General features: G+C 47.8%; 1 protein-coding gene across 1 annotated transcript in view; it reads left to right on the forward strand.

Annotated features, from left to right (window-relative positions):
- YWHAB (tyrosine 3-monooxygenase/tryptophan 5-monooxygenase activation protein beta) overlaps nt 1–14,811 on the forward strand; it is a 51,823-nt gene that overhangs the window by 21,326 nt on the left and 15,686 nt on the right. The window contains exons 3-4 of the mRNA XM_077459799.1: nt 11,786–11,909; nt 13,345–13,508. Coding sequence (XP_077315925.1) covers nt 11,786–11,909; nt 13,345–13,508 — 288 coding nt within the window. The remainder of the gene's footprint in view (nt 1–11,785; nt 11,910–13,344; nt 13,509–14,811) is intronic.

Raw genomic sequence — 14,811 nt, forward strand, 5'->3', positions numbered from 1 at the left:
TACCATCAGTGTCGCCTCATCGGTGCCAGTCAGTGCAGCTTATCAGTGCCTGGCAGCGAAGGAGAAAACTCAGCAGCTGGGCATTCCCTGGGAGATAGACTAGGGGGTCTCCCTGTCCCTCTTTCCCTCCTCCCCATACTAGGCCGCTGTGTGACTGGGCATGAGGTGTGGTGTACATACTTGGCCGGGGGGGGGGGGGTGGCTGCGCTGGCTGTTAGGGTCCGCTCCTTCCTTCCCCCTTTTTTTTTTTTTTTTCTTATATTCACCGACCAACGCAGCTCCTCTTAGCCATTGGGTTGTTATGCCCACCAATAGGAGAATACTAGGCATTAGTTGTTATACAACACTCAGAACTCTTTAGTTCTGCCTTGGGCAACAACCCTCCAGCCTGCCATGCAGTCATCCGTTTCCTTTTGCCTAGTGAAGAAGGACCTAGGAACCCTTCGGGCCCATTGGTCCATGCTTTTTTCTGCAGAAGCGTGATTTTTTTTATTTTTTTTTATTTTTTATTTTTTTATTTTTTTTGAGCAAGATGATAGATCCTGTGATCTGCTATCAACAGCCGGCTGGTTGACAGGCTGGATACTCTTATCCTTGTAGTCTCCCCAGTCAAGGCCATCCTGTGTGTGCAGGCTGCAGCTACGTGCTAGGCAAGCCACGACGAAACCTCAGCTCTGGAGGTGGTCGGTGAGCTTTTATGCTCCAGGGCATACATATGACCGGGCTACTGATGTCTGCGTTGCAGTATGCCGGGCCAGCAGCCACCCTGTACTGATCAGTGAGTGGGTCTGTGATGGAATGTCTCCCAGCTCTTCAGGACTGGTAAGTACAGCTCTCCCTACCTCGGCAGGGCTGGGCATTCCCTGGGAGGTCTATCTGGGGGTCCCTCACCTCCCTCTCATCTCTCCCTGTCCCCCTCCCCCCCCCCCCCCCCCCCTTCCATCTGGGGATGCTTCTGAGCGGTGTGTGTCTATGCAGGGGCTTTCTGGGGGGGGGGAGGGTGCGCTGACTAGCTGTGTCCTGGGTCCTGTTCTTCATGCCCCTGGAAGGTGTCTGTAAGGCCATGCTGATGTCCTGCGCAGCGCTGTGCTCACCACCATTGTTTTGTCCCTGTACCTCATGGGGCTGCTTTCGGTGTGGGCAAGGGCAGCCTGAACCGTTTTTTAGTGTTCTCTAGCGGCAGCATGTGCTGCTGTGCTCTCACACCATTTTCTGTGTTTTATGTCCTTGTGCAGGACGCTGGGCGGCCATTTTTCTTGAAGCCTGAGCACATTTCAGAGCGGTTTTAGTGCCATTTGCAGCTGTTTCCTCTGCACCTGGGAGCCAACAGGGACTACAGGCACTACCTGCTGGATAGCGCAGAACTCCTCAGGGTGGTGAGTCCGGCGGGAAAGAGACCCTCAGCCAGCAGCAGTAAGGAGGGTGGAACTGTCACTGTCCTAAGTCCCTTTCAGGGGAAGAAACTGGTGTTTCTTCCCCTGAAATCCAGGCAATTGCAACCGGGTCGCCCCTGGACACCCTGACGGTGGTCCTCAAATCGTTCGTTGCCAAGATGGAGGCGGGACGTGGGCAAAAGGGTGCAAAAAAGTCGGTGATTTACCGACCCAGCGTCTGGAATACTTGGGCTTGCTGCTGGTCTCCAGGGAAGCGAGATTTTTTCTCCCTTGAGAAAAACTGCAGACTCTCCGCGGTAAAACTGCTGATGAACCACAAGTGCTCGTCGCTCCGCTTCTGCATGCGAGTCCTGGGTCTCATGGTAGCCTCCTTCGAGGCAGTACCATATGCCCAGTTCCACACCAGAGTCCTGCAGAAGGAGATTTTCACAAAATGGGACAAATCTCAGTTGTCCCTGGATCGCCAGTCAGTCAGATTCACTGATCTGGTGGCTGAGGTCCCCGGTGATTCAGTCCGGGAAGTAGTTCCTACCTCTGAAGTGGACAGTGAACACAACGGACGGCAGCCTATCCGGCTGGGGTGAAGTGATGGGGGTTCAGTCGGCTCAGGGCCTCTGGTCGGCGGAAGAATCCAATCAATCTGCTTGAACTAAGAGCGATCAGGCTGTGCCTCTCCACATGGCCGATGAGACTGCAGGGGCGTCTGATCAGGATCCAATCAGACAACACCACGGCTGTGGTATACGCCAGTCACCAAGGGGGAACAAGAAGCTCAGCCACAGTACGGGAGGTCGCTCACATACTTTGGTGGGCAGAGCGACACGTACCGGCCCTGCCAGCAATTTACATCCCGGGAGTGGAGAACTGGCAGGTGGACTATCTAAGTCGCCAGATGCTGGACCCAGGAGAATGGGCGTTGCATCCGGAGGTATTCAGGCTACTGTGCCTGAGGTGGGGCACACCAGATGTGGATCTTCTGGCCTCCCGTCTCAATCAGAAGGTACAGAGATTCGTGTCCAGGGCAAGAGATCCGTTGGCAGACGCGCTGGTGGCTCCATGGGATCAGTACCCGCTGCTCTACGCCTTTCCTCCACTGAAACTGTTACGTCTGCTTCGCAGAGTGGTAGGCGAGGGGATCCCAGTATTGCTGATTGCCCCAAATTGGCCTCAGCGTCCTTGGTACGCAGACCTAGTGTGACTGGTGGCGGATGCCCCATGGCGACTGCCGTTACGAGAGGACCTTCTGTCTTGAGGTCCAATTCTCCATCCTGCTTTACCATCACTGGCTTTAACGGCATGGCTATTGAGAGCCAGGTGTTGAGGAACCGGGGTCTATCAGACTCGGTGATCCCAACTATGTTGAGGGCACGGAAATCTTCTCGAAGATATATCATCGTACCTGGAAGGCTTAAATCTCCATGTGTGAGGAGAAAGGATGGCATCCACGCTCCTTTTCTATATCCAGGATCCTGCTGTTTCTTCAGCAAGGAGTAGACCAGAAATTGGCGTTAAGCACCATTAAGGGGCAAATATCAGCCTTGGCTGTCGTCCTAACCCCCTGAGACCCCCTGGCGTCTTGCTCATTAGTGAGTACTTTTGTTCAGGGGGTGAGACATGTAGTCCCTCCGGCGCTTCAAAAATCCGCCGTTTTGAAAATGGGGAGATTCCCCTGTTTACTCTTTCCCAGAAAGGGGTCTTTCTAGTAGCCATCACATTGGCCAAGAGGGTTTCAGAACTTGCGGCTTTGTCCTGCAAGTCGACTTATCTCGTTATCCACAGGGATAAGGTGGTGGTGTGTCCGCAACCATCTTTTCTGCCTAAAGTGGTCTTGGCTTTTCATATCAATGAGAACATTGTGTTACCATCTGTGTCCTGAGCCGAAACACTCTAGGGAAGTGGCCCTTCACGCACTGGGTGTGGTTCCGACTCTTAAGGTGTATTTGTCTGCTACTGCTCTTTCAGAAGTCAGACTCCCTGTTTCGGTGGCTGCTCCAAAGATAGGCATGGCGGTCTCGTCGGCCACCATTTCCAGGTGGATCAGACAGATTGTAGTGCAAGCATATGCCTTGAAGGGGCAGGTGGCCCCCTTTCCGGTCACTGCCCACTCCACAAGGGCAATCGGGGAACATCTTGGGTGGCCCCTTCTCTGCCGTGTCAGAGGATGTGGACCAGGACTGAGGATACTCTGTGTCCGGATTAGTGCAGGAAAAGGCACTTGTAGCAGCACTTATCCCAGCAGTGCGGGGTACTCTGAACAGACAGGATACAGCAGGTGGAGGCAGTTCTTTTTAGGTCCCGCAAACTGGCCCACGCTGCTCAGGTGTTTCCGTATTTAACTTATTTTGAGAAGTTTAAATACAAGTAATGGGGGTATCCAGATATAAATAAAGTAACCACGATTCTGGTAGAAGGGACTCCTCCTCCTGTCTCCAAGGACCCTACCGATAGGAGGGCAGAGACGGTGGCCCAGTCCATGTGTACAGTAAGTGGGGTCAGTGTTACGACTAGTGTTGGCCTTGGTGTCGTAGGCGTTTGCTGAATGGGCAAAATTGCTTCACTGGGAATTGGTGAAGCAACAGACTTCCCAGTCTGTGTAGAACTGCCAGACCTGTTGGTGCATGGCCTAAAGTATGTTTGTGATGTGGCCCTGGATACGGTCCCCCTGCTCTCTAGGGCATCAGTATCAGCAGTAGTGCTTTGGTACCTGATGGCTGAAATGCTGGTCTGCGAACCAGGCATCCAAAAAAGCACTGGCGGATTTGCCCTTCCAAGGTGAGAGGCTATTTGGGGCCTCGCTGGATGACATTAAGAATGTCACCGATGGGAAGTGCACGTTGCTCCCACAATCTAGGAAGGGTAAGGAGCCATGCCGTAGGCATGGGCCCTCTTTCCGCTCTGAAGTGGCTTTTCCGCCCGTCAGCAAGTAAGACCTCCTAGTCCGACAAGGCGAATGCGGAGGGACAAAGGCACTCCTGGTTTCGCAAGCCAAACAAATTCTGCGAGCAAAGAAACATGAAGGTTGCCCCCTCGAGACTCTCGGGTGAGGAGTCAACTTCCCAGGAGTGTAAACGGGCCATTTTTTCTTGATTCATGATCCAGGAAATCTTTTTCCTTGCTACTCTGGGTGAAACAGTAGGCGTCTTCCAAGCTTTTGCCAGGGTAAGTTTGGCACCCAGTAAAATAAAGTGGATGAGGCGTTGTGTAATCTTGGGCGCTCCCAAGACTGGGAAGTTGAGAAGTGCAATGAGGGGGGATGCTAAGATAGTCTGTGAGGTAATAATGCTTATCCAGGAAAAAATTTTACACCAGAAATGTCGCACCCTGGGACAGGATCACCAAACATGAAGCATATCACCTCTAAGGTTACAGCCCCTGAAACATAGAGGAGATGTGGACGGGAAGATGTGGGCAAGTTTCGTGGGTACTAAGTACCACCTGGTAAGTACTTTAATGCTCGCTTCTATGAGACCGGTATTCATGATGCCCTTGTATGAGTAGGAAAAATTCCTTTGCCAAGTCTCCAGGTCCCAAGATTGGGCTAAGTCATCTTCCCAGGCCAACATGTAAGAGGTTTTGGACTGTTTACCCGAGAGTGCCCTGTAAACCAGTGAGATCCCACCCCTCTGCTCGAGGCCTTGTCCACACCATTGTTCATAAGGGGTAATTTGTGGACCGTCTGGGAAGGATCTGTATTTTTTGTGAAGAAATGCAGATATCTGTGTAAATCTGAAGAATTCAGATCTGGGCATGTCTAGTTTACTTACACAATATGCCTTCGTTAGGGGTCCTAAGGGTCTGAGAAAGTGACCTATTCTGTAGAGCCCTTTATCTAGCCACCACTGGAACGCTTTGATGTCTAGGCCCGGGTAGAAGTCTGGGTTGTGAAATAAGTGTTTCAGGGGTTCTAAAGAAGAAATTAGGTGTGCATTACCTTTGAGGGAGTCCCATAAAGTGAATGAATAGGACAGCGTCGGCGACATGATCGGGGGTCTGGATTTTTTGGGGCTCCATAGAAGGAAATCAAGGGTATGAAGCGGGACTGCCAATCTCTCAATGTGTATCCAGTCAGGGTGTTCCCATCGGGAGTAGATTCTGGAGAGCTGTGAAAGTTGTGCTGCTTGGAAATACCAAAGTAAGTTTGGCAGGCCCAGTCCCCCCTCCGTCCTCGATCGATATAGGACCGACTTAGCCAGTCTGCGTCCACCCTTCCCCCAAATAAATTTGATGACTTTGGCTTGGAAGAGCCCAAGGTGGTTTTTATTTATTGGTATCGGAAGGGTTCTAAAATAGTAAAGGATACGCGGGAGTAAAGTCATTTTGATGGCGTTGATCCTTCCTAGCCAAGTCATGGGAAGTCCCGACCACTTTAGGAGATCTCTCTAATTTTTTGTACAGCGGCGGGTAATTAGCTTGATAGAGGAGATCTATCCTTGGTGTTAGTTTTATTCCCAGATATGTAATAAATGAGTTGGTCCATGAGAGTTTAAAGCTATCTCGAAGCCTAGAGATGAGTGAGTCTGCAAGATTAATGTTAAGTGCTTGAGATTTGCTGTAGTTGACCTTGAGGCCAGATACCAAGCCAAAGTCATCTAATAGGCGGCATAAGTTAGGGAGTGTTATGAGGGGAGAGGATACAAAAAGTAGGATGTCATCCGCAAACAGTGCGCATTTGTGAGTTTGGGAGCCACAAGATATACCTTTGATATTGGGGTTGTTCCTAATAGAAATCGCTAAAGATTCAATCGCTATAGCTAAGATAAGAGGGGATAGAGGACAGCCTTGTCTCGTCCCCCGTAAGATAGGGAAAGACTCAGAGTAAAATCCCTGCAGACGTACCTGGGCCGAAGGGGTTGAGTAGAGAGCCCTCAGAACATTGAGAAAGTGCTCACCAAAGCCCCAACGCTGTAAAGTGGAAAAGATGAACGACCAGTTAATAGAATCAAATGCTTTTTGTAGGTCCAAGGAAAGCAAACAGCCTTGTCGAGGAGCTCCTTTGTCCCAATTGGAGTTTAGGATAGAAATCAGGTCAATGGCTCTACGCGTCTGGTCAGAGCCCTCACGGCCTGGTATAAAGCCTACCTGGTCCTTATGGATATACAGACTAATGAATGAGTACAGGCGGTCTGCAAGGATCTTAGTCAGAATCTTTAGATCATTGTTGATGAGGGAAATTGGTCTATAGTTGGAAACAGCACTAGGATCCTTGTCAGGTTTAGGAATAACTGTTACATATGCCATATTAGAAGAAGCTTCTAAGGTACCCCCTCTCCGAAGTTCATTGAAAAAACGAGCAAGGTAAGGGGCTAGAGTGGTGGAAAAGGATTTGTAGTAAGGTATAGAGAACCCGTCCGGGCCAGGCGCAGAGTGGGGTTTTAATTTTTTGATCACATCAGACTTCTTCCTGTGAGATAGGGGCATCTAAGATTTGGCGATGGGAAGATTTCAAAATTGGGTTTTGTACCGTATCGAGGAATCTATCAACCTGCGCTTGCATCGGGCAGTCTTTATTACTATAGAGTGATTGGTAGAAGGAATGGAATTGTTCCATTATGCGTTGCGGATTTTGGGAAAGGGTACTACCATTTATTTTGATTTTAGGGAGAGCAGTGTGTTTGATTTTTGGCGAAAGTCGACGTGCTAAAAGTGTGCCTATCCGATCTCCCTGGCAGTAAAAACGGGATTGATTCCAGCGGATCAATTTTTCAGCTCTAGTAGTGAGTGCTAGGTTTAAAGAAGCACGAGCTGCATCCAGGTCTGATATGGGAACCTCGGAGGGGTGAGCCTTGTGCCTTTTAGATTGGAGCAGGAATTCACGGCCCTATCTGACAATATCAGATTTTTGTGCTTTGTTAATTTGAGAAGCAATTTGGATAAGGTGTCCTCTGAGAACCGCCTTATGAGCAGCCCAAAGGCACGAGGGTCCAACCTCCGGAGTGTCGTTGACTTGAAAATAAGTTTTAATTTTGGTTTCAATTTCCGCCTTCCTGCCCGGGTTGCTCAAAATAGATTCATTGAGGCGCCATCTCCTACCGGATCGAGCCACTCCAGAGCGGCGGAAGACTATCGCCACCATAGTGTGGTCCGACCAGACTACGTCTTTAATGAAAGCTCTGCTTGTTAATGGAATGGTATGGGAGGTAACCCATATGTGATCTATTCTCGAGAAAGATTGGTGGGGACTAGAGAAATGGGTAAAATCCCTCAGGGAAGGATTCATTTCCCTCCAGATATCAATCAGCCCATGTTGGGAGATTAGTTTGGCTATGCGTAGACTTTGTTTAGTGGGTCGAACAAGGCGTTTACCCGGAGGACGAGCCTTGTCCATGCCCGCGTCAAAGGCCGTATTCGAGTCACCCCCAAAAACTACAGTCCCCTCCAATAAAGGTGACACGGTGTCTAGAAGACTCTTAAAGAAGGCATATTGACCCCTGTTGGGGGCGTAGTATGAGATAAATGAGTAGAGATGACCATCTAGCTCCCCAATCAATAGGAGAAATCTGCCCCCTGGATCTTTAAGTTCTGACTTGAGAGAGAATGTACATCTGTTAGAAATAAAAATACCCACCCCCTTTGTTTTATCGTCTGCATTGGCCAGTGAAAAATTAGAGAATTTGGAATGGATAAAAGGATGGAAGCGTTTGGGAAAATGGGTTTCTTGTAGGAGTGCTACGTCAACTTTTTGGGAGTGAAAATGTTGAAACATTTTCCGACGTTTGGCCGGGGAGTTTAGGCCTTGGGCATTGTGAGTAATAAGCTTAAGGGGAATTTTGTCTGGATCAGTTACCGCCATCGAGCAGAGGAGTGGGAATACCCCTGCACACAAAGGCACTTACCCTTAGAAGATTCATAGACCAGGATAAAATCAGACCGGCGTGTGGCTTCAACTGGCGTAGACGAAGACTGTGTCCAACTTCTCCAGATGACCTCTAGGGGAAAGAGAGAGTAGAGAATGAGCAAGAAAAGGGGAAAGAGAGGAGCACAGAAGGGAAGAAGGGGGACAAACATGACCCCCGATGCGGGTGGAAAAGAAAAAAAAAAAAAAAAATACCACCTGCAAATAAAAATTCAAACACCTCCCCAATCTCTTACCAAAGGGGATAAAGATAGGGAGTAATCCTGACCAGTGAAGGGTCAATACCGAATTCACTAGACAGGATGGGGTGCATGAGCACCGCCCTAGCAGGAAGGACCATCTAAGTATTTAAACAATACATAACTTGTCAAAAAGGCCATAGAACCAACGTTAACATTAGAAATCGTTTGAATCTCCCCAAAGACCAGGAGAGAATAAAGAAAAACAAATCAGGAGAAGAAAAATACTTGAGTGTGGCAACATGAGATTGGTAAAAAAAAAGAGAAAAAAAAAGGGGGTTAGCCAGTTCCCCCCAACACAGATGGAGACCTTGAGTGTCGTTCCCACCCACATGGTGAGGTATAGTCTAGGCGAATTCCCTGCTCAAGGTCCCCGAGAGGGAACCAGTATCCCCCCAAAGTCCTAAGACTTGTACTGTAGGCAATTCATAGTGAGTCAAGGAGGGACGTTGTCCTTCGATTTCTTGTGTCTTGCGGGTTTCCACATCGAGTTCAGTGGACTGGATGGGCTGGAGGGAAGTTGCCTTTTAGCCGAGTGAGGAGAGGGCTCCTGTTGCATAGCGATTGGGTCGTGAGAGATGAGGCCGAGTCGTAAGAAGAGCTGTTCCCCCTTCTAGAAGTGAACTAAAGGTGTAGGGTTTGCCATTGAATAGCATCTTCAGTTGAAATGGAAAGAGCCACCAATATTTAATGTCCTTATTCATAAGGATTTGAAGTAGCGGTTTCAAGGTGCGTCTCTTTTGAATGGTGGAGGGAGATATATCAGCAAAGACTTGTAATTGGTGTCCCTGAAAGACGATCTTGGACAGGGATCTGGATTTCTTCATGACTGCTTCTTTCACTGTATAGTGGTGAGGTTTTACTACAATATCTCGAGGCAGGCCATCAACCCTGGGGGGCCTGAGGGCCCTGTGAGCCTAATCAAGCTCTAGATGGTGTTGTGGGGTGTCAGGGAGCAGATCTTTAATGAAGGCCTGTATTGTCTCAGGAACGTCCTTGTAGGATTCAGGGAGTCCCCGGACTCAAGTTGCACCTCCTATTTCTATTTTCAAGGTCATCTATTTTGGCATTGGCAGTATCCAGTTCTTGTAAGACTTGTAGGCAAGCAGAGTTTTGATTTGATTTGTTCTGGAAATCGTCGCTTCCAGTTTGGATTCAATAGTTTCAATGCGAGATCCGATGTTCTGGAGATCTGCTTTGATGTCATTTTGTGATTTTGGTAGCCGTATTTTGTAGGCCCCTGTCCAGGAGTTCTGCAAATTTAGCAAAGAGTTCAGTCACATTGATCGGCTGCAGTAGGCCCAAGTCTCCAGGCTGAGTTAGAAGTTGGGGCTGAGGGAGGTTAGCTCCCAAGGGTGGGAACTCCATGTCTGGGAATGATTGCTCCAGAAGGGATACTGTGGAGGCTGGGGAAGCTATTTCAAGACAATCGGTGCTTGACTGTCGTTGCAGGGCAGAAGAGGAAGAGACTGCCAGCTGTGCCCCGGTCGTGTAAGCCGCGTCCGAGCGGTGAGGCCCGGCCGCCATTTTCGCCTCTGTCTGGGAAGAACGGGTCGTCTCATAAGTCGGCTCGAGGTTTCTCCTGACAGCCCCGGAGTACATCGGGGAGATCCCTGATGTATTTACTACTCAGCGGACAAGTTGTGGAGTGAGCGTTGGTTCTCTGGGCGCCGTTATCAGTCCTGATCCGCCAGGGCGGGACGGAGCTCCAGGGCTATGCGGCCATCATCGGAGCTGCCGTGCATGCGCCCTCTGGAGACAGGGCTAGAAGATAGGAGACTCCTGTCCCCCACCACACCAGCAGAGTGTGAAAAAGTGAATATCAGGCCGTTGGGTGTAGCAAGATGGGTGTAGCAAGATGGCTGACCTCAGTCAGCACAGGCCTGGTTCAGGGTTAGGCCTGAGGAAAGATGCAGTTTGGGAGGTAGTTGCTGTCCAGGGGGGGGACCCTGCAGTCAGAAGTAGCGGGTAGTTGGGTACCGGTCCGCATGTGATACTCTTCCGCGGGCGTCCGCCGCAGGAAAGTCCGGGGATCCGCAGGCCTTACTAGGCCGCACTAGGCCGGATCCAGCCACGGCCTCCTCGCTCACCCCCGAGGCCCGAACGAGTCACCGGAGCGCTCAGGTAGGGAAGATCAGAAGGGCTGGAGGGTGGATGGTAGTCCCCTACCGTTCGATGATGCTGGACTCTCGAGAACTCGTCAGGCCTCCGGAGTGGCAAGATGGCCACCGCGAACTCCCGATGTCGGCTGTCCCGCGGCCGAGTGGAGGGGAATGTGCACCCAATATAGCCACCAGTCGCTGCAGTGCACTCCCGGGAGTAGTTTGCTGTGAATTCAGGCACCAGTCGGTGCTGGATAAGGGAGGATGGCGATGGATGGAGCTCGGATTATACGGAGCTCCCTCAGAAAGCGTCCACCGCCGAGCACTTCCGGTCACCCCCCCCAGGTATTTTTACTTTCATGCTTTCTATGCGTGATGGTAAAAAACCTTCCTCTGTGCAGCAGTAACCCCCCGCCCCACCAATACTTACCTGAGCCGCATCTCAATTTGCCAGTGTGCAATAGACTGTCCAGGGACTCCCTCTCCATTGGCTGAGAGTAGCGGGCGCTATTGGCTCCCGCTGCTGTCTCTAACGGGCAGTGAGCCAATGAAGGGGCGGGGCCAATCTGTGTGAATGGAGACACGGAGCCTTGGCTCGGGAGCCCCCATAGCTAGGAGGGAGGGGCCAGGAGTGCCGGCAAGGGACCCAAGAAGAGGGGCATCAGGGCTGCTCTATGCAAAACAATTGCACAGAGCAGGTAAGTATAACATGTTTGTTTTTATTCTGTCTTTTATTATCACTTTTAACTTTGAAATCCACATAGTGAACACCATTTATGTGTTCCCTTTCATCCCCAATTAGTTTTTCTGTAAATTTTTCTTGGTTCCTAATGCAGTAGATGTCAAATGCACCCACTGTGTAGGCACCTTACTCCCTCTTGCAGAGTCTCAATGTATCAATTAGTGGTAAGAAGTTTCATACAGCTGCCAATCAACTAGCCTTGGAAGGTTGAACCTGATTGATTTATATGTTGAGCAAATAGAGAATCTGTCTAGTGAAAATTGGCATAATCCAACATAACCTTCCTGGAATGGAGAAAAATGGGTCACATTTTTAATTGCACTGTTTCTATATATCTTTAGCAATTCACTGATTGATTTTACTCATTGCCTGAAAATGCTTTTTAAATTGTCTTTAGCACCTGTATGACACAACGCGTTTTTTAAAAAAAATTTTTTTTTTTTTTTCTTGTGCAGGATCTTCTGGAAAAGTATTTGATCGCTAATGCTACACCACCAGAAAGTAAGGTCTTCTACTTGAAAATGAAGGGAGATTATTATCGGTACCTTTCTGAAGTAGCAACTGGAGATAAGAAACAAGGTGGAGTTTTTATCAATGTTAATAATTACCTAGAGCTGAGTTGTATTTGAGGTTTTCTAATCTTTTTGTGATTATAGGGTCAGTCTATCCAAAGTGTTTTTGCTATAGGAAGAATCGGGGCAGCTAATCCAATAGTCTTCTGTTTATATGAGGACTCCCGACATCTCTCGTGCCTGGAGATCTCCTTACATCGAATTTTCCTTCTATGGCATTCTTTTTATACATGAAATTTAACTTGCCTGTAAATTCCATATCTACGAGTACAGGAGGCAGGCTACCCCCCAAGGGGTGATTATGCATTTAGGTAAAGCGCCTTTTATACTTGAGCGCAATTGTGATACATGAAAGCAGAGGCTCACTAGGCGCTCTCCTGCCTAATTGTCTCCTGCTGGCAATCGCAGCCAGTGACGAGGCGTGGCCGAGCCCTCGCTGTCTGTGGCAATAGATGCAGATAGCGAGGCTTGGGAGTGAGCTGGCTCAAGTGCCCCTATAGCAGATGGCTTGCTATGGGGGCCCTCCATGGAGGAGAAAAAATAGGAGGGCTTGTGGGGGACCTGAGAAGAGGAGAATCAGGGCTGCTCTGTGCAAAACTATTGCAGAAAAATAAATTGCATTTAGAACAGGGTTACTGACCTTCAGTAAGTTACCAGACCGTCTTTAAAATCATAATTATTTTTTTAATATCTTTCCATAATGGATATTCACACACAGACGTAAAAATCAAGGTTTTTACGAACTGCAAATTTACTGACGGTTGGCAACCCTGCTTTACAGTTGTTTTAACACTCCATGTTCTGCATTGCTTGCTACAAAACTGAGGATTCATTGAGGTAGGGTTGTAGGAAAGGTGCCCCAGAGGGGCAGGTCCTTCAAAAGCCAGTGTCCAGTCACCTGAAGATACAAGCCTATAACCAAATTAATAAGTTACATGTTTCCTGTATGCCAAGATATGGTATTTCCAGTGAATCAAAATTTCTCTTGCCATTTTTGGGGTACAGTAAAGGGGGGGGGGGGGTTCTAACCCCTGTCGGCTTTATTTTTTTTATTTTTTTTTGCCCATCTGTCCCATTAAAGGATAAGTGTGGGAATTAAAAAAAAAAAAAAAAAAAACTCCCCTGCATGTGCCAGCATTGGTCTGATGCTGCATCTGTCCCCTGTCAGCTCCATGCTTGAAAAGTTAGCATTCATATGACTGCTGATCGCTCAGTTCTGTCTTCCAGGAAGTAGAGATAGGTGACTGTAAACTGCCAGAAAGGTCACTGTCATATCATGTCTGGGTACTTTTGCTTCCTAATATCCTGTGGGTGGGTTGCAATGTATTTTAAGATGTATAACATCATATGTGGCTATCTCAAGCAGTGGAGACCCTTACCTGCTACGAGGAAATGTGTAACATGTTAATGTGTGTGTTTTTTTTTTTTTTTTTTTCCCCCAGTGACTGTAGACAACTCTCAAAAGGCTTATCAGGAAGCTTTTGAAATTAGCAAGCGTGAGATGCAGCCAACACACCCTATTCGACTTGGATTGGCTCTCAACTTCTCCGTGTTTTACTATGAAATTCTTAACTCCCAAGAAAAAGCATGCAGCTTAGCAAAAACGGTAAGATTTTATGGTTTCCTTGTCATCCTGTTGGCTGTGCTGACTATAGACATAAGATGGCATTGGTACGCTTTAATAACTAGATAGTCCACATTATGACGTCTTTTTTGCTTTTTTAAATGGTTTCAGTTTGCTCCTTGACTTTTGAGCTTCTTACTGCTTCAAGAGATTGGCAGGCTGCAGTTTGCCCGTGCCATCCTTTTTTAGAGCAGGTTTCTCCAAACTTTTTAAACAAGGAGCCAGTTTGCTGTCCATCAGACTTTAGGGTGGCCGCAGTGATAGTGGAAATTGCCCCAGTGTCAGTTGAAGAAGAAAAAAAAATTACATTGTGCCTGTAGTTGGTAAAAGGAGGCATAGTGCCCCATGATTGGTAATGGTGGGAGCCGTAATGCCCCATGATTGTTAACGGTGGGAGGAATAGTGCCTAATTTATCTCTTTTGCCACTGTACATGTACTGTGACAGTGGATATATATATATATATATATATATATATATATATATATATATATATATATATATATATATATATATATATATATATATAATTCTGTGGTTCCGGGTAGGGGGCGTGCCCAGCTATGCTGTGATTTTGCCACAGCACATGCCGATCACCAGGTCCCGGCCAGCGATCGACCACCGGCATGCAGTGATCAGCTCTGAACCTGACAGAACACGGCTCTGAGTGTAAACAGCACAGAACTATGTTCAGTGGCAGGGGATCTAGTTGGTTTTTCAACAGCAGGGAATAAAAACTAGAGGTCAACCGATATATCGGCTAATATTTGGCGTTTTTTTTTTTTTTAATTGCATCAGCCGATTGTGCTGATACAAAGACAGATTTATATCTTCAACGTGACTTGCAAATGACTTCTGTAATAGAAGTCAATGCAAGTTGCCTGTTGCCCTTGCTCTTCAGTGAAGTGACTTGTTTCCTCTGAGCAGTCTGCCAAGAAAAGAGCAAAGAGATACAATGTTTACACTTATGAATGAACTGAACCCTGTGTAGGAGTTCTCAGTTTAACCATTTAAAGACTAAATCTTTTCTGACACTTGTTGCTTACAAGTAAAAATCCTGTATTTTCTGCTAGAAAATCACTTGGAACCCCCCAAAAATTATATATGTATTTTTTTAGCAGAGACCCTAGGAAATAAAATAGCGGTTGTTGCCATATTTTATGTCACACGGCATTTGCGCAGAGGTCTTTCAAACGCAATTTTTTGGGGAAAAAAACACTAATGATTTAAAAATAAAAAACTAAAACAGTAGTTAGCCCTCCCTTTTTTTTTTTTTTTTTTTTTTT

The sequence above is a fragment of the Lithobates pipiens genome, unplaced genomic scaffold (assembly GCF_037356315.1).
Source record: "Lithobates pipiens isolate NorthernLeopardFrog02 unplaced genomic scaffold, aLitPip1_a1.2 Scaffold_28, whole genome shotgun sequence".
NCBI lineage: Eukaryota > Metazoa > Chordata > Amphibia > Anura > Ranidae > Lithobates > Lithobates pipiens.